The 26724-nt window shown below is 43.6% G+C and overlaps 1 protein-coding gene across 5 annotated transcripts in view; it reads right to left on the minus strand.

Moving 5' to 3' along the window:
- The window catches only part of dennd1a (DENN/MADD domain containing 1A), a 188504-nt gene that overhangs the window by 68357 nt on the left and 93423 nt on the right, over window positions 1-26724 (minus strand). For 4 of the 5 annotated variants that reach the window (XM_046290450.1, XM_046290447.1, XM_046290449.1 and 1 more), the window contains exons 6-10: window positions 20730-20799; window positions 18486-18566; window positions 12512-12565; window positions 9387-9497; window positions 3369-3469 (exon numbers count right to left, since the gene is read on the minus strand). In XM_046290450.1, coding sequence (XP_046146406.1) covers window positions 3369-3469; window positions 9387-9497; window positions 12512-12565; window positions 18486-18566; window positions 20730-20799 — 417 coding nt within the window. The remainder of the gene's footprint in view (window positions 1-3368; window positions 3470-9386; window positions 9498-12511; window positions 12566-18485; window positions 18567-20729; window positions 20800-26724) is intronic. The other variant, XM_046290448.1, reaches the window with a different exon arrangement.

A 26724-nucleotide genomic window follows, 5' to 3' on the forward strand; every position in this document is an offset into this window, starting at 1 on the left:
CAAGGTATTCGAGTGGCCATCACAAAGCCCTGACCTCAATCCCATAGAAAATGTGTGGGCAGAACTGAAAAAGCATTTGTGAGCAAGGAGGCCGAAAAACCTGACTCAGTTACACCAGCTCTGTCAGGGGGGATGTGCCAAAATTCACCCAACTTATTGTGGGAAGCTTGTGGAAGACTACCCAAAATGTTTGATCCAAGTTAAACAATTTAAAGGCAATGCTACCAAATACTATTTGAGTGTATATAAACTTCTGACCCACTGGGAATGTGATTAAATAAATAAAAGCTGAAATAAATAATTCGCTCTACTATTATTCTGACATTTCACATTCTTAAAATAAAGTGGTGATCCTAACTGACCTAAGACAGGGAATTTTTACTAGGATTAAATGTCAGGAATTGTGAAAAACTGAGTTTAAATGTATTTGGCTAAGGTGTATATAAACTTCCGACTTCAACTGTATGTTATTCAGAAACAGGAAATAGGTTCAGATTTTGGACAAGCACATCATCGTACTCGTCAGTCTTTAAATTAGACACGCTGCATCAAGACATTCATATTCTAATTCTATGTGCGGGGCACATCTTGATCATGTGGTAAATGGATGGTGACCAAGCATTATAAAAGGCTTTGTTCGCCATATTCATAAAGACATGAGGAACGTCATACCGCCTCCCTACATGCCACACAACGTCATACCGCCTCCCTACATGCCACACAACGTCATACCGCATCCCTACATGCCACACAACGTCATACCGCCTCCCTACATGCCACACAACGTCATACCGCCTCCCTACATGCCACACAACGTCATACCGCCTCCCTACATGCCACACAAATACAGCCAGTGTCATGTGTCTGAGCTGTCCAGACAAGGGTTAAATAGTGTGGACATTTCTTTTCAAATTTGCACAGACAAAATGGCACTCCGATCCGAGACTCATGAGAAGTGCAAAGTTGGGATGTACAGTCCTTACTGAAATAAACACACCGGAAATCTGGACAATCGTCACTTGTTATGGGGTGGAAGGGGGGGTGGGGGGTGCGGGTGGAAAAGGGGTACATTTTGGATACTGTCAACAGTGGGGTCAAGTGTGTTGAGTCCATCAACATGCTGAATGTGAGTGTTCTGTTACAAAATGGTGAGTGCTACACACTAGAGGCAGAATCTGCATCTAGCCACACATGTAGCTAGAAATGTAGCTGATATCTGTATGTAGCCACGTATGTAGCTAGATACAGTGCCTTGCGAAAGTATTCGGCCCCCTTGAACTTTGCGACCTTTTGCCACATTTCAGGCTTCAAACATAAAGCGGCGAAGCCTAGTGGTTAGAGTGTTGGACTAGTAAACGGAAGGTTGCAAGTTCAAACCCCCGAGCTGACAAGGTACAAATCTGTCGTTCTGCCCCTGAACAGGCAGTTAACCTACTGTTCCTAGGCCGTTATTGAAAATAAGAATTTGTTCTTAACTGACTTGCCTAGTTAAATAAAGGTATAAAAAATATATATTTAAAAAAAAATATAAAACTGTATTTTTTTGTGAAGAATCAACAACAAGTGGGACACAATCATGAAGTGGAATGACATTTATTGGATATTTCAAACTTTTTTAACAAATCAAAAACGGAAAAATTGGGCGTGCAAAATTATTCAGCCCCTTTACATTCAGTGCAGCAAACTCTCTCCAGAAGTTCAGTGAGGATCTCTGAATGATCCAATGTTGACCTAAATAACTAATAATGATAAATACAATCCACCTGTGTGTAATCAAGTCTCCGTATAAATGCACCTGCACTGTGATAGTCTCAGAGGTCCGTTAAAAGCACAGAGAGCATCATGAAGAACAAGGAACACACCAGGCAGATCCGAGATACTGTTGTGAAGAAGTTTAAAGCCGGATTTGGATACAAAAAGATTTCCCAAGCTTTAAACATCCCAAGGAGCACTGTGCAAGCGATAATATTGAAATGGAAGGAGTATCAGACCACTGCAAATCTACCAAGACCTGGCTGTACCTCTAAACTTTCAGCTCATACAAGGAGAAGACTGATCAGAGATGCAGCCAAGAGGCCCATGATCACTCTGGATGAACTGCAGAGATCTACAGCTGAGGTGGGAGACTCTGTCCATAGGACAACAATCAGTCGTATATTGCACAAATCTGGCCTTTATGGAAGAGTGGCAAGAAGAAAGCCATTTCTTAAAGATATCCATAAAAAGTGTAGTTTAAAGTTTGCCACAAGCCACCTGGGAGACACACCAAACATGTGGAAGAAGGTGCTCTGGTCAGATGAAACCAAAATTGAACTTTTTGGCAACAATGCAAAACGTTATGTTTGGCGTAAAAGCAACACAGCTCATCACCCTGAACACACCATCCCCACTTTCAAACATGGTGGTGGCAGCATCATGGTTTGGGCCTGCTTTTCTTCAGCAGGGACAGGGAAGATGGTTAAAATTGATGGGAAGATGGATGGAGCCAAATACAGGACCATTCTGGAAGAAAACCTGATGGAGTCTGCAAAAGACCTGAGACTGGGACGGAGATTTGTCTTCCAACAAGACAATGATCCAAAACATTAAGCAAAATCTACAATGGAATGGTTCAAAAATAAACATATCCAGGTGTTAGAATGGCCAAGTCAAAGTCCAGACCTGAATTCAATCGAGAATCTGTGGAAAGAACTGAAAACTGCTGTTCACAAATGCTCTCCATCCAACCTCACTGAGCTCGAGCTGTTTTGCAAGGAGGAATGGGAAAAAATTTCAGTCTCTCGATGTGCAAAACTGATAGAGACATACCCCAAGCGACTTCCAGCTGTAATCGCAGCAAAAGGTGGCGCTACAAAGTATTAACTTAAGGGGGCTGAATAATTTTGCACGCCCAATTTGTCAGTTTTTGATTTGTTAAAAAAGTTTGAAATATCCAATAAATGTCGTTCCACTTCATGATTGTGTCCCACTTGTTGTTGATTCTTCACAAAAAAATACAGTTTTATATCTTTATGTTTGAAGCCTGAAATGTGGCAAAAGGTCGCAAAGTTCAAGGGGGCCGAATACTTTCGCAAGGCACTGTATGTAGCTGATATCTGTATGTAGCCATGCATGTAGCTGATACAGCATGAACCAACGGATAGGGGGAAAACTCTTCTAAGTCCCACACCTTGGTATTACAATGTGACACGCTTGGAGTTGGAGACAAGCGCTTTAAAAAAATGAATATGCCATTTAACAGATGCTTTTATCCACAGTGACTTACAGTCATGCATATGGGTGGTGCTGGGAAACAAACCCCACTATCCTGGTGTTGCAAGCGCCATGCTCTACCAACTGAGCTACAGATGACCATTGTGTTTACTCACCAGCAGTAGTCTATTAGGTGCTGAGGCAGGACAGGAATGTAAACGTGTTGCCAATACATTGGGTACATCATGGCCGCTGACCCGTGAACACAAGCCGTTAACTGTGGTGGAGGGAGAGAGTACATAACACCACAATCACACACCATACAGCATAATATGGCATATAACTATTTCTCACGGGTTCATTTGGAAATATACATTATATTGAAAGATCCACAATGGAATATTTGAGGTATATAACTATTCCTTGCATTGCCATATTGTAGAAAATACATTGACAGATTATTATGCAAAGAAAGTTCCAACTGCACTATGTCAATGTTTGGAGTTCTGTGGGGAACTCACAGACACACACACACAGGGACACACACACACAGGGACACACACACACAGGGAGTAAATTGACCATTACTCATGGCATCAAAGCCACCCCATAAATGATACAAATTACACCACCGGAAATTAGACCAGCAACAGTTCCCATCACTGACGTTTAATATCTCACGTGACAAATTACGCTCCTTTGTGTGTTAAGGTAGGAGGAATGTGTGTTAAGGTAGGAGGAATGTGTGTTAAGGTAGGAGGAATGTGTGTTAAGGTAGGAGGAATGTGTGTTAAGGTAGGAGGAATGTGTGTTAAGGTAGGAGGAATGTGTGTTAAGGTAGGAGGAATGTGTGTTAAGGTAGGAGGAATGTGTGTTAAGGTAGGAGGAATGTGTGTTAAGGTAGGAGGAATTTAGTGCCAGGCAAACGAACGCAGCCGCTGATCAAACTAAGATGGCACCGTTGAACGCTGGCAGATGTGTCAATAATAGCGGTGTTGCTCAACCACAACAGACATTCCCCAGGATAACAGCGTTTGTCTGAGACGCTGTTTAAGTGTGTGGGTTTCTATATTCAGAGCAGATGATTGATCATAAAACGTGCCCCCCCCCACAGTCAATCAAACTGGCCAACTCGGAGATTCTGACAATTTTACTTTGATTTAAGATGGGGGGAGGAAAACGTTGTGGCAGCGTTTGTCTAAGGGACTCGTTATAGGGAATGGGGTGTGGGGAGAAAGAGCCCCTGGGGAACGCTCGTCCACAGCCATGTCAGGTAAAGTATTTTTCACGTCAAACAGGAAGACTGGGATTCCTTGGATGAATCATATCCCTTTTTAATGGGGAGGAGGAGGACATGTGTGGTTTCTGTTTTGGTTCAAAAAAAATATGAGGAACATCAGCTTTTCTCCCACGGCTCTGGTCAACAGTAGTGCACCATATAGGATATAGGGAATATGGTAACATTTGAGATGTGTCCCTCGTTTCTATTCCTCAATAATCACTGATATGTTAAAGGAATAGAGGTCTCCCCATATTCACTGATATGTTAAAGGAATAGAGGTCTCCCCATATTCACTGATATGTTAAAGGAATAGAGGTCTCCCCATATTCACTGCTCATCCCTCTCCTGTACTCCCTGTTCACCCACGACTGCGTGGCCACACGCCTCCAACTCAATCATCAAGTTTGCAGACGACACAACAGTAGTGTGCCTGATTACCAACAACGAAGAGACAGCCTACAGGGAGGAGGTGAGGGCACTCGGAGCGTGGTGTCAGGAAAACAACCTCTCACTCAACATCAACAAAACAAAGGGAATGATTGTGGACTTCAGGAAAAAGCAGAGGGAGCAACCCCCTATCCACATCGAGGGGACAGCAGTGGAGAAAGTGGAAAGTTTTAAGTTCCTCGGTGTACACATCAACGACAAACTGAAATGGTCCACCCACACAGACAGTGTGGTGAAGAAGGTGCAGCAGCTTGTCACCCAAAACCCTGACTAAACCCTGACTAAACCCTGACTAAAACCCTGACATCCTGTCGGTCTATATCACAGCCTGTTACGGCAACTGCTCCACCCTCAACCACAAGGCTCTCTAGAGGGTAGTGAGGTCTGCACAACGCATCACGGGGGGAAAACTACCTGCCCTCCAGGACACCTACACCACCCGATGGATGTCACAGGAAGCCCAAAAAGATCATCAAAGACAATAACCACCCGAGCCACTGCCTGTTCACCCCGCTATCATCCAGAAGACAAGGTGCATCAAAGCTGGGACCGAGAGGACATTCCATCTCAAGGCCACCAGACTGCTAAACAGAAATCACTAACTCAGAGAGGCTAATGCCTACATGGAGAAAAAAATCAATGGCCACTTTAACAAATGGATCACAAGCCACTCTAAACAATGGCACTTTGATAATGTTTACATATGTTACATTACTCATATCATATGTAAACATATGTTACATTACTCATATCATATGTATATACTGTATTTTATCAAATCTATTGCACCTTGCCTATGCTGTTCGGCCATCGCTCATCCATATATTTATATGTACAGTTGAAGTTGGAAGTTTACATACATCTTAGCCAAATACATTTGAAGTCGGAAGTTTACATACACTTAGGTTGGAGTCATTAAAACTTGTTTTTAAACAACTCCACACATTTCTTGTTAGCAAAATATAGTTTTGGCAAGTCGGTTAGATTATCTATTTTGTGCATGACACAAGTAATTTTTCCAACAATTGTTTACACACAGATTATTTCACTGTATCACAATTCCAGTGGGTCAGAGGTTTACATACACGAAGTTGACTGTGCCTTTTAACAGCTTGGAAAATTCAAGAAAATGATGTCATGGCTTTAGATGCTTCTGAAATGGTAATTGACATCATTTGAGTCAATTGGAGGTGTACCTGTGGATGTATTTCAAGGCCTACCTTCAAATTCAATGCCTCTTCGCTTGACATCATGGGAAAATCAAAATAAATCAGCCAAGACCTCAGAAAAAACATTGTAGACCTCCACAAGTCTGATTCATCCTTGGGAGCAATTTCCAAATGCCTGAAGGTACCACGTTCATCTGTACAAACAATAGTACGCAAGTATAAACACCATGGGATGACGCAGCCATCATACCGCTCAGGAAGGAGACACGTTCTGTCTCCTAGAGATGAACGTACTTTGGTGCGAAAAGTTCAAATCAATCCCAGAACAACAGCAAAGAACATTGTGAAAATGCTGGAGGAAGCCGGTACAAAAGTATTTATATCCACAGTAAAACGAGTGCTATATCACAATAACCTGAAAGGCCGCTCAGCAAGGAAGAAGCCACTGCTCCAAAACCGCCATAAAAAGCCAGACTATGGTTTGCAACTGCACATGGGGACCAAGATTGTACTTTTTTGAGAAATGTCCTCTAGTCTGGTGAAACAAAAACAGAACTGTTTGGCAATAATGACCATCGTTATCTTTGGAGGAAAAAGGGGAGGCTTGCAAGCCGAAGAACACCATCCCAACCGTGAAGCACGGGGGTGGCAGCATCATGTTGTGGGGGTGCTTTGCTGCAGGAGACCTGGTGCACTTCACAAAATAGATGGCATCATAAGGTAGGACAATTATGTGGATATATTGAAATAACATCTCAAGACATCTGTCAGGAAGTTAAAGCTTGGTCGCAAATGGGTCTTCCAAATGGACAATGACCACAAGCATACTTCCAAAGTTGTGGCAAAATGGCTTAAGGACAACAAAGTCAAGGTATTGGAGTGGCCGTCACAAAGCCCTGACCTCAATCCCATAGAAAATTTGTGGGCAGAACTGAAAAAGCGTGTGCGAGCAAGGAGGCCTACAGGAGGAATGTGCCAACATTCACCCAACTTATTGTGGGAAACTTGTGGAACGCTACCCGAAATGTTTGACCCAAGTTAAACAATTTAAAGGCAATGCTACCAAATACTATTTGAGTGTATGTAAACTTCCGACACTGGGAATGTGATTAAATAAATAAAATCTGAAATAAATCACTCTCTCTACTATTATTCTGACATTTCTCATTCTTAAAATAAAGTGGTGAACCTAACTGACCTAAGACAGGCAATCTTTACTAGGATTAAATGTCAGGAATTGTGAAAACTGAATTGAAATGTACTTGGCTAAGGTGTTTGTAAACTTCCGACTTCAACTGTACATTTAAATTTTGTTTTTCACAATTCCTGACATTTAATGCTGGTAAAAAATGTCCAAGCTGTTTAAAGGCACAGTCAACTTAGTGTATATAAACTTCTGACCCACTGGAATTGCGATACAGTGAATTATAAGTGAAATAATCTGTCTGTAAACAATTGTTGGAAAAATGACTTGTGTCATGCACAAAGTAAATGTCCTAACCGACTTGGGTAGTTGTTGGGGAACTGTTAGATTAGTTGTTAGTTATTACTGCACTTTCGGAACCAGAAAGCACAAGCATTTCACTATACTCGCATTAACATCTGCTAACCATGTGTATATGACAAATTACATTTAATATGATTTTATTTGACTGATATGTTAAAGGAATAGAGGTCTCCCCATATTCACTGATATGTTAAAGGAATAGATGTCTCCCCATATTCACTGATATGTTAAAGGAATAGAGGTCTCCCCATATTCACTGATATGTTAAAGGAATAGAGGTCTCCCCATATTCACTGATATGTTAAAGGAATAGAGGTCTCCCCATATTCACTGATATGTTAAAGGAATAGAGGTCTCCCCATCTTCACTGATATGTTAAAGGAATAAAGGTCTCCCCATATTCACTGATATGTTAAAGGAATAGAGATCTCCCCATATTCTTCAAAGAACATGGTCATGTTTTGATGTAAAATAAGTGTTATACCTCGCCATTCTAGAATAAGTCCTCTTTGCTACTACATGTTCAGGTGTAGCTTCCTAAACAAGCATCCACCCTGACAAGAGTATTTTCCCATTGGGCTTGTGAACAACTTCCCTTTTACATTATGTGTTAAAAACAGCACATAAACTGGGCTTCGCTAATCAAAAACCCATACACACATTAGTAACTTAAACAGGCCGAGAGGGCAGGAGGGGCTTAATTATATAGTGGCGATATCACATAATGGAAGACTTAGGAATGCCTCATAAAAGCTTAATTAATTGAAGGCAATGCTTTGTATGGTACAGTACAAGAAAAGAAGGCTTATTCAGGAAGTATTTACACCTAGACTTTTTCTACATTCACACAAAGTGGGAGTAAAATGGATTGAATTGAATTGAATTGATTGAATTGTCTTTTTTTGTCAATGATCTATACCAAATACTCAAATAATGAAAAATTGGAAAAAAATGTGAACATCCCCCCCCCCCCATCTACCAATAGGTGCCCTTCTTTGCAAGGCATTGTCTTTGTGGTTAAATCTGTGTTTGAAATTCACTGCTCGACTGAGGGACCTTACAGATAATTGTATGTGTGGGGTACAGAGATCAGGTGGTCATTCAAAAATCATTATTAAACACTATTATTGCACACAGAGTGAGTCCATGCAACGTATTGTGTAACTTGTTAAGCAAATGTTTACTCCGTAACTTATTAAGGCTTGCCATAACAAAGGGCTTGAATACTTATTAACTCAAGACATTTCAGCTTTTCATTTTAAATAAAAACATAATTACACTTTCACATTATTGGTATTGTGTGTTGGCCAGTGACAAAAATCTCAATTAAATCCATTTAACATTCAGGCTGTAACACAACAAAATGTGGAAAAAGTCAAGAGGTGTGAATACTTTCTGAAGGCACTGTATGTGTAAGGAAATGTTTTTAGCAGGTGACAAGCTCTTCAGACAGTCCTCTCTATATAAAAAGGTGTGAAGAGGGTTATAGCTTTAACGGTGGAGGGTACAATGAAAAATGTACCAGAAAATGTAAAGGGTTTAAAAATAGTATGTGGTTACAGTGGGGAAAAAACTGACAGATTCTCATCCACAATATCTTCAAATATTTCTGTTGGGAAAAAATGTAATAATTAAATCTGGGTGAACAACCATTTCATGCTGTGTCTTATTGTGTGGTGGTGCAACAGTACCAAGCCAATCCTGTAAAATAGACACTCATTAATTAGTTGATATGCATGGAGAGAGTGAGTATAGAGGAGGAAGAGAGTGAAGGAGCTACTGTACTTACGGTGCTTAGTTTGCTACAGCAGATGAGGATTCGACGCTCATAAAGCATACTAGCGTACAGATGGAGCATGTTATTGACATCTACGGCTACAAAATACTCTGTTAGGTTTCTCTGCAAGAAAAAACAAAGGCAAAAAGTCAAAAGAAAAAGAAAAAAGGGGTAGAGGTTAGTTGTGATAGCAGACCAATGACTATATGAATAGTACAAGGCATCAACATGATCTACATGTTACAAAGGTATGGTATAGATATAACAGGAGAATAATGTAACAGAAAGACACATTATTGTTTCAAATAATCGGCATGTTATCATCGGCATGGAAGAAGACAATTAAATACCATACTTTAGACAGAACACATGAAATATGTCATGTATTTAAATATGTGATTTTGTCTGTATGTGTACTCTTATTGCTGCAAAATCAACTGACTCATTGAAGACATTGAAGTTTTCTGAATCTGAATATACATTGAGTGTACAAAACATTAAGAACACCTTCCTAATACTGCGTTCCAGCCCCTTTCGACCTCAGAACAGCCTCAATTAGTCAGGGCATGGACCCTACAAGGTGTCGAAAGCATTCCACAGGGATGCTGGCCCATCTTGACTCCAATGCTTCCCACAGTTGTGTCAAGTTGGCTGGATGTTCTTTGTGTGGTGGACCATTCTTGATACACACACAGCTGAGCTTGAAAATCTCAGCAGCGGTACAGTTCTTGACACACTCAAACCGGTTGCGCCTAGCAACAACTACCATACCCTGTTCAAAGGCACTTCAATCTTTTGTCTTGTCCATTCAACCTCTAAATGGCACACACACACACAATCCATGTCTCAATTGTCCATGTATTTAACCTGTCTCCTCAAATTCATTCACACTGAAGTGGATTTAACAAGTGACATCGATAAGGGATCATAGCTTTCACCTGGTCAGTCTATGTCATAGAAAGAGAAAAAATATGTTTGAAATAGGCATTCCACAAGTGATTTAGGTGAAATAAGCTGTAGTAGAAGAGATGTTTGTGTGCATGTGGGGGCGGCAGGTGGTTAGAGCGCTGGGCCAATGAGTCAGGTTGCTGGATCGAATCCCTGAGCTGACAAGGTAAAAAATCTGTTGTTCTGTTCCCCGGTAGGCCGTCATTGTAAATAAGAATTTGTTCTTAACTGACTTGCCTAGTTAAATAAGTTATATATTTTTTAAATTATTTTTATTTTTAAATCTATCATTCTCCAAACCTCTAGAAGCATTACTTCTGAAGACTACAGGCTCCACCTTCTTACACCTCTCCCTTCTGACTGGGGTTCACTTGTCTCCCGTCACGTCTCCTTCTACACCTCTCCCTTCTGACTGGGGTTCACTTGTCTCCCGTCACGTCTCCTTCTACACCTCTCCCTTCTGACTGGGGTTCACTTGTCTTCCGTCACGTCTCCTTCTACACCTCTCCCTTCTGACTGGGGTTCACTTGTCTCCCGTCACGTCTCCTTCTACACCTCTCCCTTCTGACTGGGGTTCACTTGTCTCCCGTCACGTCTCCTTCTACACCTCTCCCTTCTGACTGGGGTTCACTTGTCTCCCGTCATGTCTCCTTCTACACCTCTCCCTTCTGACTGGGGTTCACTTGTCTCCCGTCACGTCTCCTTCTACACCTCTCCCTTCTGACTGGGGTTCACTTGTCTCCCGTCATGTCTCCTTCTACACCTCTCCCTTCTGACTGGGGTTCACTTGTCTCCCGTCATGTCTCCTTCTACACCTCTCCCTTCTGACTGGGGTTCACTCGTCTCCCGTCACGTCTCCTTCACACCTCGTCACGTCTCCGTCACGTCTCCTTCACACCTCCGTCACGTCCCCTTCACACCTCCGTCACGTCCCCTTCACAGCTCCGTCACGTCCCCTTCACACCTCCGTCACGTCCCCTTCACACCTCCGTCACGTCCCCTTCACACCTCCGTCACGTCCCCTTCACACCTCCGTCACGTCCCCTTCACACCTCCGTCACGTCCCCTTCACACCTCCGTCACGTCTCCTTCACACCTCCGTCACGTCTCCTTCACACCTCCGTCACGTCTCCTTCACACCTCCGTCACGTCTCCTTCACACCTCCGTCACGTCTCCTTCACACCTCCGTCACGTCTCGTTCACACACCCGTCACGTCTCTGTCAAGCTCTCCTTTTTCTGCGTTCTCTCTGTCTGTCTAAAGGACCCCCAGAGAGGGAGATCTGGGGAGGGCTCACAGCCTTCGAGGACTAGCGAGGGCAGTCTGACGGCTAACAAACTACGTGAGGCTCCCGGCGGGAATTGGAAAAACGGGGAAATCAAACCAGATATTGATTCTTCTGACTCCTTCTGACTCCTTCAATATCTCCCCCCGTGAGCTGAAGCAATTGAATGAATGTCTAATGTTTGTGGGACTAGTGGTTTATTCATGCTACCCAGAGACCTACAGTAAACCTAACTCTAACACACAGATCTACAGTAAACCTAACCCTAACACACAGACCTACAGTAAACCTAACCCTAACACACAGACCATTCATTCTGAAGCTCAGTTGGTAGAGCATGGCGCTTGTAACGCCAGGGTAGTGGGTTCGATCCCGGGACCACCCATACGTAGAATGTATGCACACAGACTGTAAGTCTATAAAAGCAAATGGCATAAATATATTATTATTATATATTATTATATTATTATTATATTATTATTATATTATATTATATTATATTATTATATATTACCTACAGTAAACCTAACCCTAACACACAGATCTACAGTAAACCTAACCCTAACACACAGGCCTACAGTAAACCTAACCCTAACACACAGACCTACAGTAAACCTAACCCTAACACACAGACCTACAGTAAACCTAACCCAAACACACAGACCTACAGTAAACCTAATCCTAACACACAGGCCTATATGAACAGGGTGCATTGGGGATGTGGGTAGAGTGGAGTAACATTAATGTGTTCTTTCATATCAGATGAGATTGAGTGATGTATTTTGGCATATCATCAATTATTCCAAATGGATATTGTTAGTGGTCTGCTGCAAATGTCTTCCTAAACAGTGAACAATAAAGAATAGCAAATTCAAAATGAAGGGTGAAGGCCAAAGATACTCACGTTTTCAGGTATGCTGGGTAATTCCCTTGTGTCAGGCACAGTAAAGTAGGAATGCTAACGGGGACAAAGAAACACAGGGGGTAAAATTTGAGAGATTAAGGCATTTTAAGCCATCGCAGTTCATGAGAAAAGACAAACGCTAATAGGATTAGGAGTTAACGCTCAATAGTGTAAAGACATTCCATACACTGGAAAAACAGCCTTTTTCAACTTCCTGTTTCAACATGTTTTATTACATTTGATGTCTTATGTACACCTCCCTGTTCTCAATAACGGTAACAGCCCAGGGGATAGATGAAATAAAATACTATTTTATGCGTCACATGCTTTGTAAACAACAGGTGAGGACTAACAGTGAAATGCTTACTTACGGCCAATTCCCAACAATGCAGAGAGAAAGAAAATATAGAAATAAAACAAGTAATAATAGGTACAAATGAGTAACGATAACTTGACTATTTACATACAAGGGTTCCCAGTACCAAGTTGATGTGTAGTGGGACAAGATAATTGAGTTAGATACACTAAATACACAAACGTATGTGGACACCCTTTCAAATGAGTGGATTAGGCTATTCAGCAACACACATTGCTGACAGGTGTATAAAATCGAACACACAGCCCTGCAATCTCCATAAACAAACATTGGCAGTAGAATGGCCTCACTGAAGAGTTCAGTGACCTTAAATGGTGGCACCGTTATTGAATGCCACCTTTCCAACAAGTAGGTTCATCAAATTTCTGCCCTGCTAGAGCTGCCCCTGTCAAATGTATGTGCTGTTATTGTGAAGTGCAAATATCTAGGCGCAACAACGGCTCAGCCGCAAAGCGGTAGGCCACACAAGCTCACAGAACGGGACAGCCGAGTGCTGAAGTGCGTGTATCCTAGTTGCAACACTCACTACCGAGTTCCAAACTGCCTCTTGAAGCTACGTCAGCACAAGAACTGTTCGTTGGGAGCTTCATGAAATGGGTTTCCTTGGCCGAGCAGCCGCACAAAAGCCTAAGATCACCATGCTCAATGCCAAGCACGCTTCATCATCTGGCAGTCCGACAGATGACTCTGGGTTTGGGGGATGCCAGGAGAATGCTACCTGCCCAAATGCATAGTGCCAACTGTAAAGTTTGGTGGATGAATAATGGTCTGGGGCTGTTTTTCATCGTTCGGGCTAGGCCCTTAGTTCCAGTGAAGGGAAATCTTAACGCTACAGCATACAATGACATTCTAGACGATTCCATGCTTACAACTTTGTGGCAATGCCCCTGTGCACAAAGCGAGATCCATACTGAAATGGTTTGTAGAGATCGATTTGGAAGAACTTGACTGGCCTGCACAGAGCCCTGACCTGAACCCGATCCAACACTTTTGGGATGAATTGGAACGCCAGCTGCGAGCCAGGCCTAATCACCCAACATCAGTACCAGACCTCACTAATGCTCTTGTGGAAGCAAGACCCAGCAGCAATGTTGCAACATCTAGTGGAAAGCCTTCCCAGAAGAGTGGAGGCTATTATAGCAGCAAAGGCATGACCAACTCTATATTAACTCCCATAATTTTGCGATGAGATGTTCGACGAGCAGGTGTCCACATACTTTTGGTCATGTAGTGTATGTACATATAACTAGGAATAAAGTGACAGATAGTAAACAGTAGCGTATGAGATTAGTCAAAAAAGTGAGCGCAAAAATGGGTCAATGCAGTTAGTACGAGTAACCATTTGGTTAACTATACAACTAACTATTTAGCAGTCTTATGGTTTTGGGATAGAAGCTGTTCAGGGTCCTGTTGGTTCCAGACATGGTGCACCGGTAGTGCTTGCCGTGTAGTAGCAGAGAGAACAGTTTATGACTTGGGCGGCTAGAGTCTTTGACAATTTTAGGGCCTTCTTCTGACACTGCCTGGTATAGAGGTTCTGGATGGCAGGAAGCTCGGCCTCAGTGATGTACAGGGCCGGACGCACCACCTGTAAGGCACTACACCCTAATAATAATAATAATAATAATATATGCCATTTAGCAGACGCTTTTATCCAAAGCGACTTACAGTCATGTGTGCATACATTCTACGTATGGGTGGTCCCGGTGATCGAACCCACTACCCTGGCGTTACAAGCGCCATGCTCTACCAACTGAGCTACAGAAGGACCCTATAGCGCCTATTGGTCAGACGCTAACAGTTGCCATACCAAGCGGTGATGCAGCCAGTCAAGATGCTCTCAAAGGTGCAGCTGTAGAACCTTTTGAGGATCCGAGGACCATACCAAATCTTTTCAGCCTCCTGAGGGGAAGAGGTGTTCTCATGCCCTCTTCACAACTGTGTTGGTATGTTTGGACCACGATAGATACTTAGTGAGGTGGACACTGTGGTTTCTTGAAGCTCTGGACCCGCTTCAATTCAGCTCCGTTAATGTGAATGGGGGTATGCTCGGCCATCCGTTTCCTAAAGTCCATGATCAGCTCCTTTGTCTTGCTGACATTGAGGCACAGGTTGTTGTCCTGGCACCACACTGCCAGGTCTCTGACCTCCTCCCTATAGGCTGCCTCATCGTCGTCAGTGATCAGGCCTACTATGCAATTGCCACGCAATTGTTGGTGAACAGGGAGGCCAGGAGGGGACTAAGCACACACCCCTGAGGGCCCCCGTGTTCAGGGTAAGCGTGGCAGATGTGTTGTTGCCTACCCTCACACCACCTGGGGGCGGCCCGTCAGGAAGTCCAGGATCCAGTTGCAGAGGGTTCGGTCCCAGGGTCCTTAGCTATGTGATGAACTTGGAGGCCACTATGATGTTGAATGCTAAGCTGTAGTCAATGAACAGCATTCTCACATAGGTGTTCTTTCTGTCTAGGTGGGAAAGGGCAGTGTGAAGTGCAATAGAGACTGCGCCATCTGTGGATCTGTTGGAGCGGTATGCGAATTGGAGTGGGTCCAGGGTGCCTGGTATGATGGTCATTTAAACAGGTTACCTTCTAGGGCACAGGGACTATGGTGGTCTGTTTGAAACATGTAGGTATTAAAGACAAGGTCAGGGAGAGGTTAACCTGTTAACCTGTTAAAAGGTCTTACTTACATCGGTTATGGAGTGCATGATGACACAGTCATCCGGAACAGCAGTGCTCTCACTTATGGTTCAGTGTTGCTTGCCTCGAAGCGAGCATAGAAGGAATTTAGCTCGTCTGGTAGGCATGAGTCACTGAGCAGCTCACTGTTGGGTTTGCCTTTGTAATCCTTGATGGTTTGCAAGGCCTGACACATCAGATGAGCGCCAGAGTCGGTGTAGTAGGATTCAATGTTAGTCATGTATTGTCGCTTTACAGGGTAAGGATAGTGAGGTGGGTCTGACAGATATCTCATGGAGAAGGTGTCTGAAGACTGACTGTACGATAATAAACTCAGCTCCTTAACTGGGAGTGGGGAAAGACTAGCGAAGAAAGTGATGCACTCACTACTTCCTCTATATCCCTGCGTCTGATGCCAAGATCACTCTGACAGAACCGTCTCCTCTATTTTGTTGGGTGTAAACTCTGTCTCACTCCATTGCACGTGAAACGCTTTGAGTAGGCACCCTAACATGGAGCTCTGAGGGATTCCTAAAAATCCTTCAAATGGAACGGCCTGTGTTGTAACCCATCATGCAGGACAGCTGAGGGATAAGCCTTTGAGGGTCGGGGAAATGGTGCCCCACTCGGCAGGGGTGGCAGCCTTGGTGCTCCCCCCATTGAACCCACAACTGACCCGAAAACAGTCGGCAAAAATCAAAGCATCCTCTATGAAGGATAATAACTGCAACCTACAGTTGAAGTCAGAAGTTTATAATAATAATAATATAATATATGCCATTTAGCAGACGCTTTTATCCAAAGCGACTTACAGTCATGTGTGCATACATTCTACGTATGTTTACATACACTTAGGTTGGAGTCATTAAAACTCGTTTTTCAATCATTCTACAAATTTCTTGTTAACAAACTACAGTTTTGGCAAGTCGGTTAGGATATCTACTTTGTGCATGACACAAGTCATTTTTCCAACAATTGTTTACAGACAGATTATTTCACTTATAATTCACTATATCACAATTCCAGTGGGTGAGAAATGTACATACACTAAGTTGACTGTGCCTTTAAAAAACTTGGAAAATTCCAGAAAATCATGTCATGGCTTTAGAAGCTTCTGATAGGCTAATTGACATCATTTGAGTCAATTGGAGGTGTCCCTGTGGATGTATTTCAAGGCCTACCTTCAAACTCAGTGCCTCTTTGCTTGACATCATGGGAAAATCAAAAGAAATCAACCAAGACCTCAGGAAAAAAACGGTAGACCTCCACAAGTCTGGATCATCCTTGGGAGAAATTTCCAAATGCCTGAAGGTACCACGTTCAACTCTACAAACAATAGTACACAAGTATATACACCATGGGACCAAGCAGCCATCATACCACTCAGGACGGAGACGAGTTCTGTCTCCTAGAGATGAACATATTTTGGTGCAAAAAGTGTAAATCAATCCCAGAACAGCAAAGGACCTTGTGAAGATGCTGGAGGAAACAGGTACAAAAGTATCTATATCCACAGTAAAACGAGTCCTATATCGACATAACCTGAAAGGCCGCTCGGCAAGGAAGAAGCCACTGCTCCAAAACTGCCATGAAAAAGCCAGACTACAGTTTGCAATTGCACATGGGGACGAAGATCATACTTTTTGGAGAAATGTCCTCTGGTCTGATGAAACAAAAATAGAACTGTTTGGCCATAATGACCATTGTTATGTTTGGAGGGAAAAAGGGGAGGCTTGCAAGCCGAAGAACACCATCCCAACCGTGAAGCACAGGGGTGGCAGCATCATGTTGTGGGGATGCTTTGCTGCAGCAGGGACTGGTGCACTTCACAAAATAGATGGTGTCATGAGGAATGAAAATTACGTGGATATATTGAAGTAACAGCTCAAGACATCAGTCAGGAAGTTAAAGCTTGGTCACAAATGGGTCTTCCAAATGGACAATTACCACAAGCATACTTCCAAAGTTGTAGCAAAATGGCTTAAGGACAACAAAGTCAAGGTATTCGAGTGGCCATCACAAAGCCCTGACCTCAATCCCATAGAATATTTGTGGGCAGAACTGAAAAAGCGTGTGCGAGCAAGGAGGCCTACAAACCTGGTTCAGTTACACCAGCTCTGTCAGGAAGAATGTGCCAAAATTCCCCCAACTTATTGTGGGAAGCTTGTGGAAGGCTACCCGAAATGTTTGACCAAGTTAAAAATTTTAAAGGTAATGCTACCAAATTCAAATTGAGTGTATGTAAACTTCTGACCCACTGGGAAAATAATTCGCTCTACTATTTTTTTTAAAGTGGTGGTCCTAGCTGACCTAAAACAGGGAATTTTTACTTGGATTAAATGTCAGGAACTGTGAAAAATTGAGTTTAAATGTATTTGGCTGAGGTGTATGTAAACTTCCGACTTCAACTGTATCTCAAAGCACTCACTATAAAGGATAACGCTGTACCTCACTGACCCAAGTGCTATGGCCAGGAGATGGGATATATTGATGTATTCTGCAGCAACAACAAAAAACATACTAATGGTGTATATACTGTGTGATAAATGTAGATATCTAAAGGGGGTTTCAAGTGACAGGTGCAAGAATGGTATTGCCTCAAGAGAGACATTGTTTTTTGGCATTGTGACAAGTTAAGCAGTGCTTTTGGGACATTGCCACAGCACTCAAAGTTCAAATAACTTGAACTTTCACCCACTGCCGCACCTGACCCTACGGCTCTTGGCACCTTGCTTGTATCATGTGAAGGGCCCTGAAGTGTGATGATGTTAGCTAATTCTGCAACCTTGCTAATGAGCCGTGAATTTGAAGCATAATGGACTGAAGCATAATGGACTAGTGATCGAAGATTTGAATGTGTTGCTCCTCTGATAAGATGGCCAGCCATGAAATCTACGGGGAGTTGGTCAAAGTCTTACCACGCTAAGATGGACTGGCACTCCAGGATCAGGGATGGGGAGTGTATGGAGTGACTCCAGGAGCTCTCGCCACTGACTCTCCTGAAATACACACACAAACAGACACGTAAAATCTCACACGATGCCCCACAGGAACCCTATTATAAATAGCAACAGAAACAAAATGTTTATGCAAACAAAATAGCTGACAATATCCCCTCCTTATAATATTATGGCATCTCTGAGGAAATAACCAATCCCTACAGACTTGAAAGCGCTCCCAGTACATTGTACTTTGACAACAAAACATATCTTAATCCTGTTAATGGCTGTCGATGCTACAGTATAATCTCTGTTCACTATCTCCCAGGTATAGGGCTGTGTCTGCTATCTTCCAGGTATAGGGCTGTGTCTGCCATCTCCCAGGTATAGGGCTGTGTCTGCCATCTCCCAGGTATAGGGCAGTGTCTGCTATCTCCCAGGTATAGGACAGTGTCTGCTATCTCCCAGGTATAGGGCAGTGTCTGCTATCTCCCAGGTATAGGGCAGTGTCTGCTATCTCCCAGGTATAGGGCAGTGTCTGCTATCTCCCAGGTATAGGGCTGTGTCTGCTATCTCCCAGGTGTAGGGCTGTGTCTGCTATCTCCCAGGTATAGGGCTGTGTCTGCTATCTCCCAGGTGTAGGGCTGTGTCTGCTATCTCCCAGGTATAGGGCTGTTTCTGCTATCTCCCAGGTATAGGGCTGTGTCTGCTATCTCCCAGGTATAGGGCAGTGTCTGCTATCTCCCAGGTATAGGGCAGTGTCTGCTATCTCCCAGGTATAGGGCAGTGTCTGCTATCTCCCAGGTATAGGGCTGTGTCTGCTATCTCCCAGGTATAGGGCTGTGTCTGCTATCTCCCAGGTATAGGGCAGTTTCTGCTATCTCCCAGGTATAGGGCTGTGTCTGCTATCTCCCAGGTATAGGGCTGTGTCTGCTATCTCCCAGGTATAGGGCAGTGTCTACTATCTCCCAGGTGTAGGGCTGTGTCTGCTATCTCCCAGGTGTAGGGCTGTGTCTGCTATCTCCCAGGTATAGGGCTGTGTCTGCTATCTCCCAGGTATAGGGCAGTTTCTGCTATCTCCCAGGTATAGGGCAGTGTCTGCTATCTCCCAGGTATAGGGCAGTGTCTGCTATCTCCCAGGTATAGGGCAGTTTCTGCTATCTCCCAGGTATAGGGCAGTTTCTGCTATCTCCCAGGTATAGGGCAGTTTCTGCTATCTCCCAGGTATAGGGCTTTGTCTGACAACCATAAACAGCAAGAATGTAAAGCTGAGGCTTGAACAGATGTTTGCCAAAGTGCTCCGAATACATTACTTAAAATGTCTGAATGCCTGTTGATTAAGCTCAATTTGATTTGAATCCTATAATCATTATTTAAGTCTCTTTTGGACAATGTGCTTTTAAGTTGTTTGGTTTTCAGTATCACCTACGTGTGCAGAGAGAGTGATGTGTTTGTTAATATTTTTTGTATTACACAGTCAGCAGAAAGAGTTGAAGGGAAAATGAGAGGAGTTGAATGTCACTCCTGACATCTATTTTCCATTTTCCAAAAGGTGAGAAATAAGCTGTCCCCAGACAGAAAGAGAGAGAGGAAAGAGAGGAAGGGAGAGACAGTGAGTGAGTGAGTGAGTGAGTGAGTGAGTGAGTGAGTGAGTGAGTGAGTGAGTGAGTGAGTGAGTGAGTGAGTGAGTGAGTGAGTGAGTGAGTGAGATGTTTGTCAGTAGCTCTGACAGAGGGGACACCACTGTAATATTAGAAGGGATGGCTGTCACCCAAGACACAGGCAAAGAAAAAGATAAAGAAAGGCGACAGTCTTTCTACTGCAGTGGAATTCTCTTTCTGCCTCTACCTACTCTAATGAAGAGCCGAAACACATAGGTTTTTTACTTTGAACAATAAACTAGGATAGGATAAGTAATCCCTCTCACCCCCCCCCCCCCTTAAGTTTTAGATGCACTATTGTTAAGTGACTGTCCCACTGGATGTCATAAGGTGAATGCACCAATTTGTAAGTCGCTCTGGATAAGAGCGTCTGCTAAATGACTTAAATGTAATGTAAATGTAATGTATCAGGAGTTGCTAAATCTCCTCTATACCTACCTCAATCAAATGTATTTTATTCTAGAAAGCCCTTTTCACATCATCAGTTGTGACCTAAGTAGATAACAAGGTTCACCCTAACTACAATGACCACTTTTATTTTGATTTCATTGAGAATACTGACCTGGCCTTTGATTGTGTAGTCAGCGAGGATATTGAGCAGCTTGTAGAATACCTCAAACCAGGGCAGATAGCTGGAATAGAATAAATACAGAGAATTTCAGGGTAACAATCTCAAATCAAATCAAATGTATTTGTCACATACACATGGTTAGCAGATGTTAATGGGAGTGTAGCGAAATGCTTGTGCTTCTAGTTCCGACAATGCAGTAATAACCAACGAGTAATCTAACCTAACAATTACAAAACTACTACCTTATACACACAAGTGTAAAGGGATAAAGAATATGTACATAAAGATAAATGAATGAGTGATGGTACAGAACGGCATAGGCAAGATACAGTAGATGGTATCGAGTACAGTATATACATATGCGATGAGTAATGTAGGGCATGTAATTTGTAATATCTATGAACTGATGTGTCTAATGCATTATAAATGAATTTATAACAACTTCCTCACACATCATTATAGCGCTTATCTTTTGTCATTGATGAATAAAATGTTTCCTATCATCATTGTTTGGTTATATTTCACTTATTGTCATCCCTTGTACATCTCCCTGGTCCCATCCCACACCATGGAAAGAAATGTGAACAATAGGGGAAATAGCTGTCATCAAGACAGTTATATCTAAGCATGAAAGAGAAGGGAGAGAGGACCGAACAGTGGTGTGTTCTCTCCTCTCCAGTGGTTCCTCTTCACTGTCTGGTTCTCACTCACTGAGTCATTCATCTGACAGCAGCTGTGCGTGTGCGCGTGCGTGTGCGTAGAGAAACAACATCCAAGAAGGAGCTGCACTACAGGATATAGACCTCCAGCAGAGGACAAGCAGCAGCTACGCAAGGAGAGACTCAATACCAACCACCATCCACCACTCACCCCTGCACAAACTGCACCAAAATATGTGGCTCCCGGATCGGCCTCTACAGCCATCTGAAGACCCACAAATAGAAGCCCCATGGAGGATAATCATACTCTTACTCGAGTGATCACTTATGATGTGTGTGTGTGTGTGCATGGCCAGCAATAAGCATTCAGTGAGTATCCTTTAGGAGACAGGCTCGTCCAGAATACAGAACAGGAGCCATACTCTCCATCTCCACCTGTGGCCCTGAGGGTGACCGAGTAAAAGAGAGAAAGAAGAGAGGTATAGGGGTTAGAGAGGGGAGTGTGTAGGTGAAGAGGAAAGAGAAAGGGGAAGAGAAAAGGGGAAGAGAAAAGGGGAAGAGAGAAGAGGAAGAGAGAAGGGGAAGAGAGAAGGGGAAGAGAAAAGGGGAAGAGAAAAGGGGAAGAGGGAAAAAGGGGAAGGAGGCTCTCTCTCTCTCTCTCTCTCTCTCTCTCTCTCTCTCTCTCTCTCTCTCTCTCTCTCTCTCTCTCTCTCTCTCTCTCTCTCTCTCTCTCTCTCTCTCTCTCTCTCTCTCTCTCTCTCTCTCTCTCTCTCTCTCTCTCTCTCTCTCTCTCTCTCTCTCTCTCTCTCTCTCTCTCTCTCTCTCTCTCGTCCTCCGAGCGACGTCATCGAAAAGTCCTCAGCCCTAATTAGAATGTCTCGACAAGAGACACACCACCGGCTGAGGCTTGTTGCTTCGCCGAGTGAGACCGGGACGGGCTTGGCGGCACGCTGAAATGTCACAGTTCCCTCATTACGGAGACAGGTTTAACGGGCGAGCTGCCGGCAACGGTAATTTGACTCGTTTTTATTTACATTCGGAGCGACTGGCGAGGTGGCTGATTGCGAGGCTACACCTCCTCCTCGCCTTTAATTGCGACCGGCAGTCGGCCGTGAATGTGCCCGCCAAGAAGGGCTCTCTCCAGCGGCGGACTTGCTCATTACCGTAGCGGACATTGCCACAAGCTTCACCAACCCTCCCCTCTCCCACCACCCACCGTTCCCCTCCCACCACCCACCGTTCCCCTCCCACCACCCACCGTTCCCCTCCCCTCGCTCCAGATCCCACCGCCTACACCAACTGTCTCCCTGACGACTTTGTACTTAATCCCCCTTTGGCCTTCATCCAGGTCGTATTCAAAGATTATATTTCTGTATTTAAATTCTATGAAAAGAGTGCAACTTTGGATTTTATCAATACAGAAAACAGCAGAGAATAAATTAGTTTTGCCCATCTAGCAGTGCAGATCCGCTCATCTTAAGTTTGAGATGGCTTTAAAACTACAACACTTTTGCTCTTTTCATGCTCTGCCAGTATGGATATACTGTGGTACCTGTCTTGGTATCGATTACAAGTAGTGTTGACCGCTAAAAGCTGGAGAAGACCTGGGCAACATTAAGTGTATCAGAGTTTATTGGCATAAAAGCAACCAAGCAGAAAAGCCTCTAAACTAATTTGACAAACCAGACTGTTGGTTCACCCACAATTTAAAAACAAATACTAAATCTGAGATTATTGTGGGGTCTGTTTGAGAAGGTTCGAATCCTAAGCAACCTGCCTACAAACAGTTTGAAGTACAATCTCAACAGATCTCCTGTAGTAGGTCAAAGCTGTGTGCTGGAAAACCTTGGTAAAGCATGGGTGGAATAGGCAGTTCCTTTCTTTTTCGACTTCATACTTTCCACTTAAAACATCATTTTTTGTTTTTAATAGCATTAAGGCCTTATCAGATATATCATTATTATAAACAACAACAGGCCGGCTTTACTGGAAAAACTCCTAAATGACCTAGCAGGTGTCAGTTGCATTCTATGTAGTTATAATCAAGTCTGTGTGACTCATTAGCTCTGGGGAGGATCAGATCCCAAGAGAGATTACTCATCACGGCAAACCACCTCCGCTACACAGAGGCTTTCAACAAGTCAGAAAAGTTGGAACTCTTGAAGTTTCTATGGCTACAGTAGCCTTTCCTGTTGCCTGCCTCCCCCCGTCCCCGTCCCCGTCCCCGTCCCCCCTCCGTCCCATGCAGAGCTGTGAGCAGTATCTAGCTGGCGCAGCAAAGGCGTGATGCGATATGTTACCCAAGTCTACGTGTCTCACTCCCCTCCCAACCCCCCCCGTCTGTGCGCATGTGTCTGTCTGGGGAAAAGGCCTGGTTCGATCTTCTCACGGCAAGCCAAAGCCACACGGAATACACATACTTTTCTCCCCAGTGGCGTTAACCCTGGTTCCCGACCAGTTTTTGAATCTGTTTATAGAAGTGTGGGAGAGGTGTTTTTTTTATACAAAGCTGCAAGGTGCTCTGGTCGGGTCTATTTGTAATAAAAATAAATAAAAAGATACGCTAAAATATGCCATGCATTTTTTAATTGAGTGAAAAAAGGGGGAGGATTTTAGTATGGAGGATACGAGGTAAGTATGTGACCTGCATGCACAGCAGCAACCGATTCTGTTATGGGTGCAGAGTTTATGTACCGGGGGCCGCTCGCGGGTTCTTTAGTATTCTGCATTTCATTAGCCCAGATGAGCGCTCAACATCCTTGACTCTGCGAGCGGGATCAGTGTTGGGAGCTAGGATTATTCCAAGCTCTACACCCTCCTCCGCTCCATCTCTCCCTTTCCTCCCCTCCACCCCTCCCAACCTCAGCTACTGCCTCTTAATGAGGCCTGGCCATGAATCCATTACTCATTAATGTGTCAGAGAGCATCAACAATGGTCCATGATAGAAATGCAGAGGGGTTATGATAGGTTTGGCCAATGATCACTGGAATGCAAAAAGCAGCGGTGGTGGAGTAGCATGATATAAGGAATCAAATCCTAATGTGCAGCCGGGTATCAGTTTAAGCGTGTCACATTGTGACGCATTTGCAAAAAGATACGTATGACAATGAGCATCAATGAGCTTTGCAACCAACCGCTGCTAGGTTGTTCGTTCAAGTCTGTTCGAGGTGCAAACATAAAACTGTATTAATTAAAGTAATCTTGTTTGTGATTTTGACATTATTTGTTGTCCTTTTGGGAGCATACATTTATTTTTATGTGGAAGGCTAGGTAGCTACATAAGGGAAAAAGTGGATGGATGAATGCTCGATTTGAATCCTAAGGGGTCGAATGACTCTTGAGGATGAAGCCTTCCTCTTATTAAAGAAACAGCCATGTCGGCAGATTTGTGTCTAATTAGCATGTCAATAGACGGTAAATAGAATAAAGTCATGTTTTTCTCTTCCAGATGACACTGTGGAGGTGTATGTGTAATGCGCTGTATAAGATCATATAACATGGTTCTGAAGCCATTTTAACTGCCTTTAACAAAGTCAATTTATTGCATAGAAATATCAGTTTATATTTCAATAATTACACACCACAGCTGATGAAAGCACAGCGAGAGTAGATTTAATAAAACTTGCTTACTTTGTAGAGACTGCTTTGTAGATAGTGAAGGACAACAGCACTATGCCACAGTAGACCAAACGGCATACGCCACAGACAAAACACTCCCCTATGTTTCAATTCAGTGCTTTTGTTGATAGTCTACAGCACATATGTCAGAGTCAAGGCCCGCGGGCCACATCCGGCCCGCGAGAAGGTTTTTTACGGCCCCTGGGATGATCTTGATTTATTATTAGAACCGCAGCAAGCCGGCAGCCCGCAGATCTTTTACACGCACCAATACTACATTTCCCACAATGCAACGGTGACGCACCGAGCAGTAGGCTGCTTCATTTCAATATTTATTGGCACAGCAGTTGTCAGCATCACAGTAAAATTAACTTTCAGATACCCATCAAAAATGGCAAAACGGAAGGTGGACACTGAGAACCGGGGGTTTCAAACAAGGTGGGAGTCGGAGTATTTGTTCACGGAGGTAGCTGGAAAACCTGTGTGTCTTCTGTGTGGAGAAAGTGTGGCGGTACTGAAAGAGTATAATCTGAGACGACATTATGAAACGAAACACGCGGACAAAAACAAGAATATGGACATGGAACAAAGGCTACAAAAGGCAGAGGAATTAAAACGAGGCCTCAAATCTCGACAGGCTCTGTTCAAAAAAGCCAAATCACAAGGCCAGGCTGCTGTCAAGGCCAGTTTTATTTTGGCAGAAGAGATCGCTAAATCAGCCCGGCCATTTACGGAGGGGGATTTCATCAAAAACTGCATGATTAAAGTTTGTGACGAAGTTTGCCCAGAAAAAGGCAACTCTTTTTAAATGTGAGTCTGAGCAGAAACACCATTGCCGAGAGAGTAGACCAGTTGTCCATCAATCTAAAAGAGCAGCTTGTGAAAAAGGGAAAAGATTTCATTGCATATTCCTTGGCTGTGGATGAGAGCACCGACATTTCTGACATTGCCCAGTTGTCAATTTTCATCCGCGGAGTGGACTCCAGCCTAAGCGTGACAGAGGAGTTTTTGGCTTTACGTCCTATGCATGGCACAACTACGGGGCATGATTTGTATGAAGAGGTGTCAAGATGTGTAAATGAGATGGAGCTGCCTTGGGAAAAACTCGTGGGTTTGACAACCAGAGCACCTGCGATGTGTGGACACAGGAGCGGACTGGTGGCGAAGATACGGGAAAAGATGCAAGAGGAAAACGCGACAGGTGAGCTGACAGCTTATCATTGTATCATACACCAGGAAGCGTTGTGCGGTAAAGCCTTGAAAATGGAGCATGTAATGAGCATCATCACGCGCACAGTTAACTTTATCAGAGCCAAAGGTTTGAATCACCGCCAGTTCAAGGCATTTCTGACGGAGTTAGAAACGGAGCATGGTGATTTGCCTAACACACAGAGGTGCGATGGCTAAGCCAGGGAAAGGTGCTTCAAAGATGTTTCGAGCTTCGTGAGGAGATTTGTCTGTTCTTGGACAGCAAAGGGAAAGACACAACACAACTCCGAGACGAAATGTTTCTGTGTGAAAATGGCTTTTCTGTGTGACATTACGAGTCATCTGAATGCAATGAACTTGCAGCTGCAGGGTCGGGATCGTGTCATCTCTGATATGTACAGTACAGTGAAGGCATTTAAAACCAAACTGACTCTGTGGGAGACGCAGATTTTGAAAGACCATGAAAGAGAAGCTCTCTACCAGTGCGTTCCCACACAGT

This window comes from Oncorhynchus gorbuscha, linkage group LG11 (genome assembly GCF_021184085.1).
Source record: "Oncorhynchus gorbuscha isolate QuinsamMale2020 ecotype Even-year linkage group LG11, OgorEven_v1.0, whole genome shotgun sequence".
Taxonomy (NCBI): domain Eukaryota; kingdom Metazoa; phylum Chordata; class Actinopteri; order Salmoniformes; family Salmonidae; genus Oncorhynchus; species Oncorhynchus gorbuscha.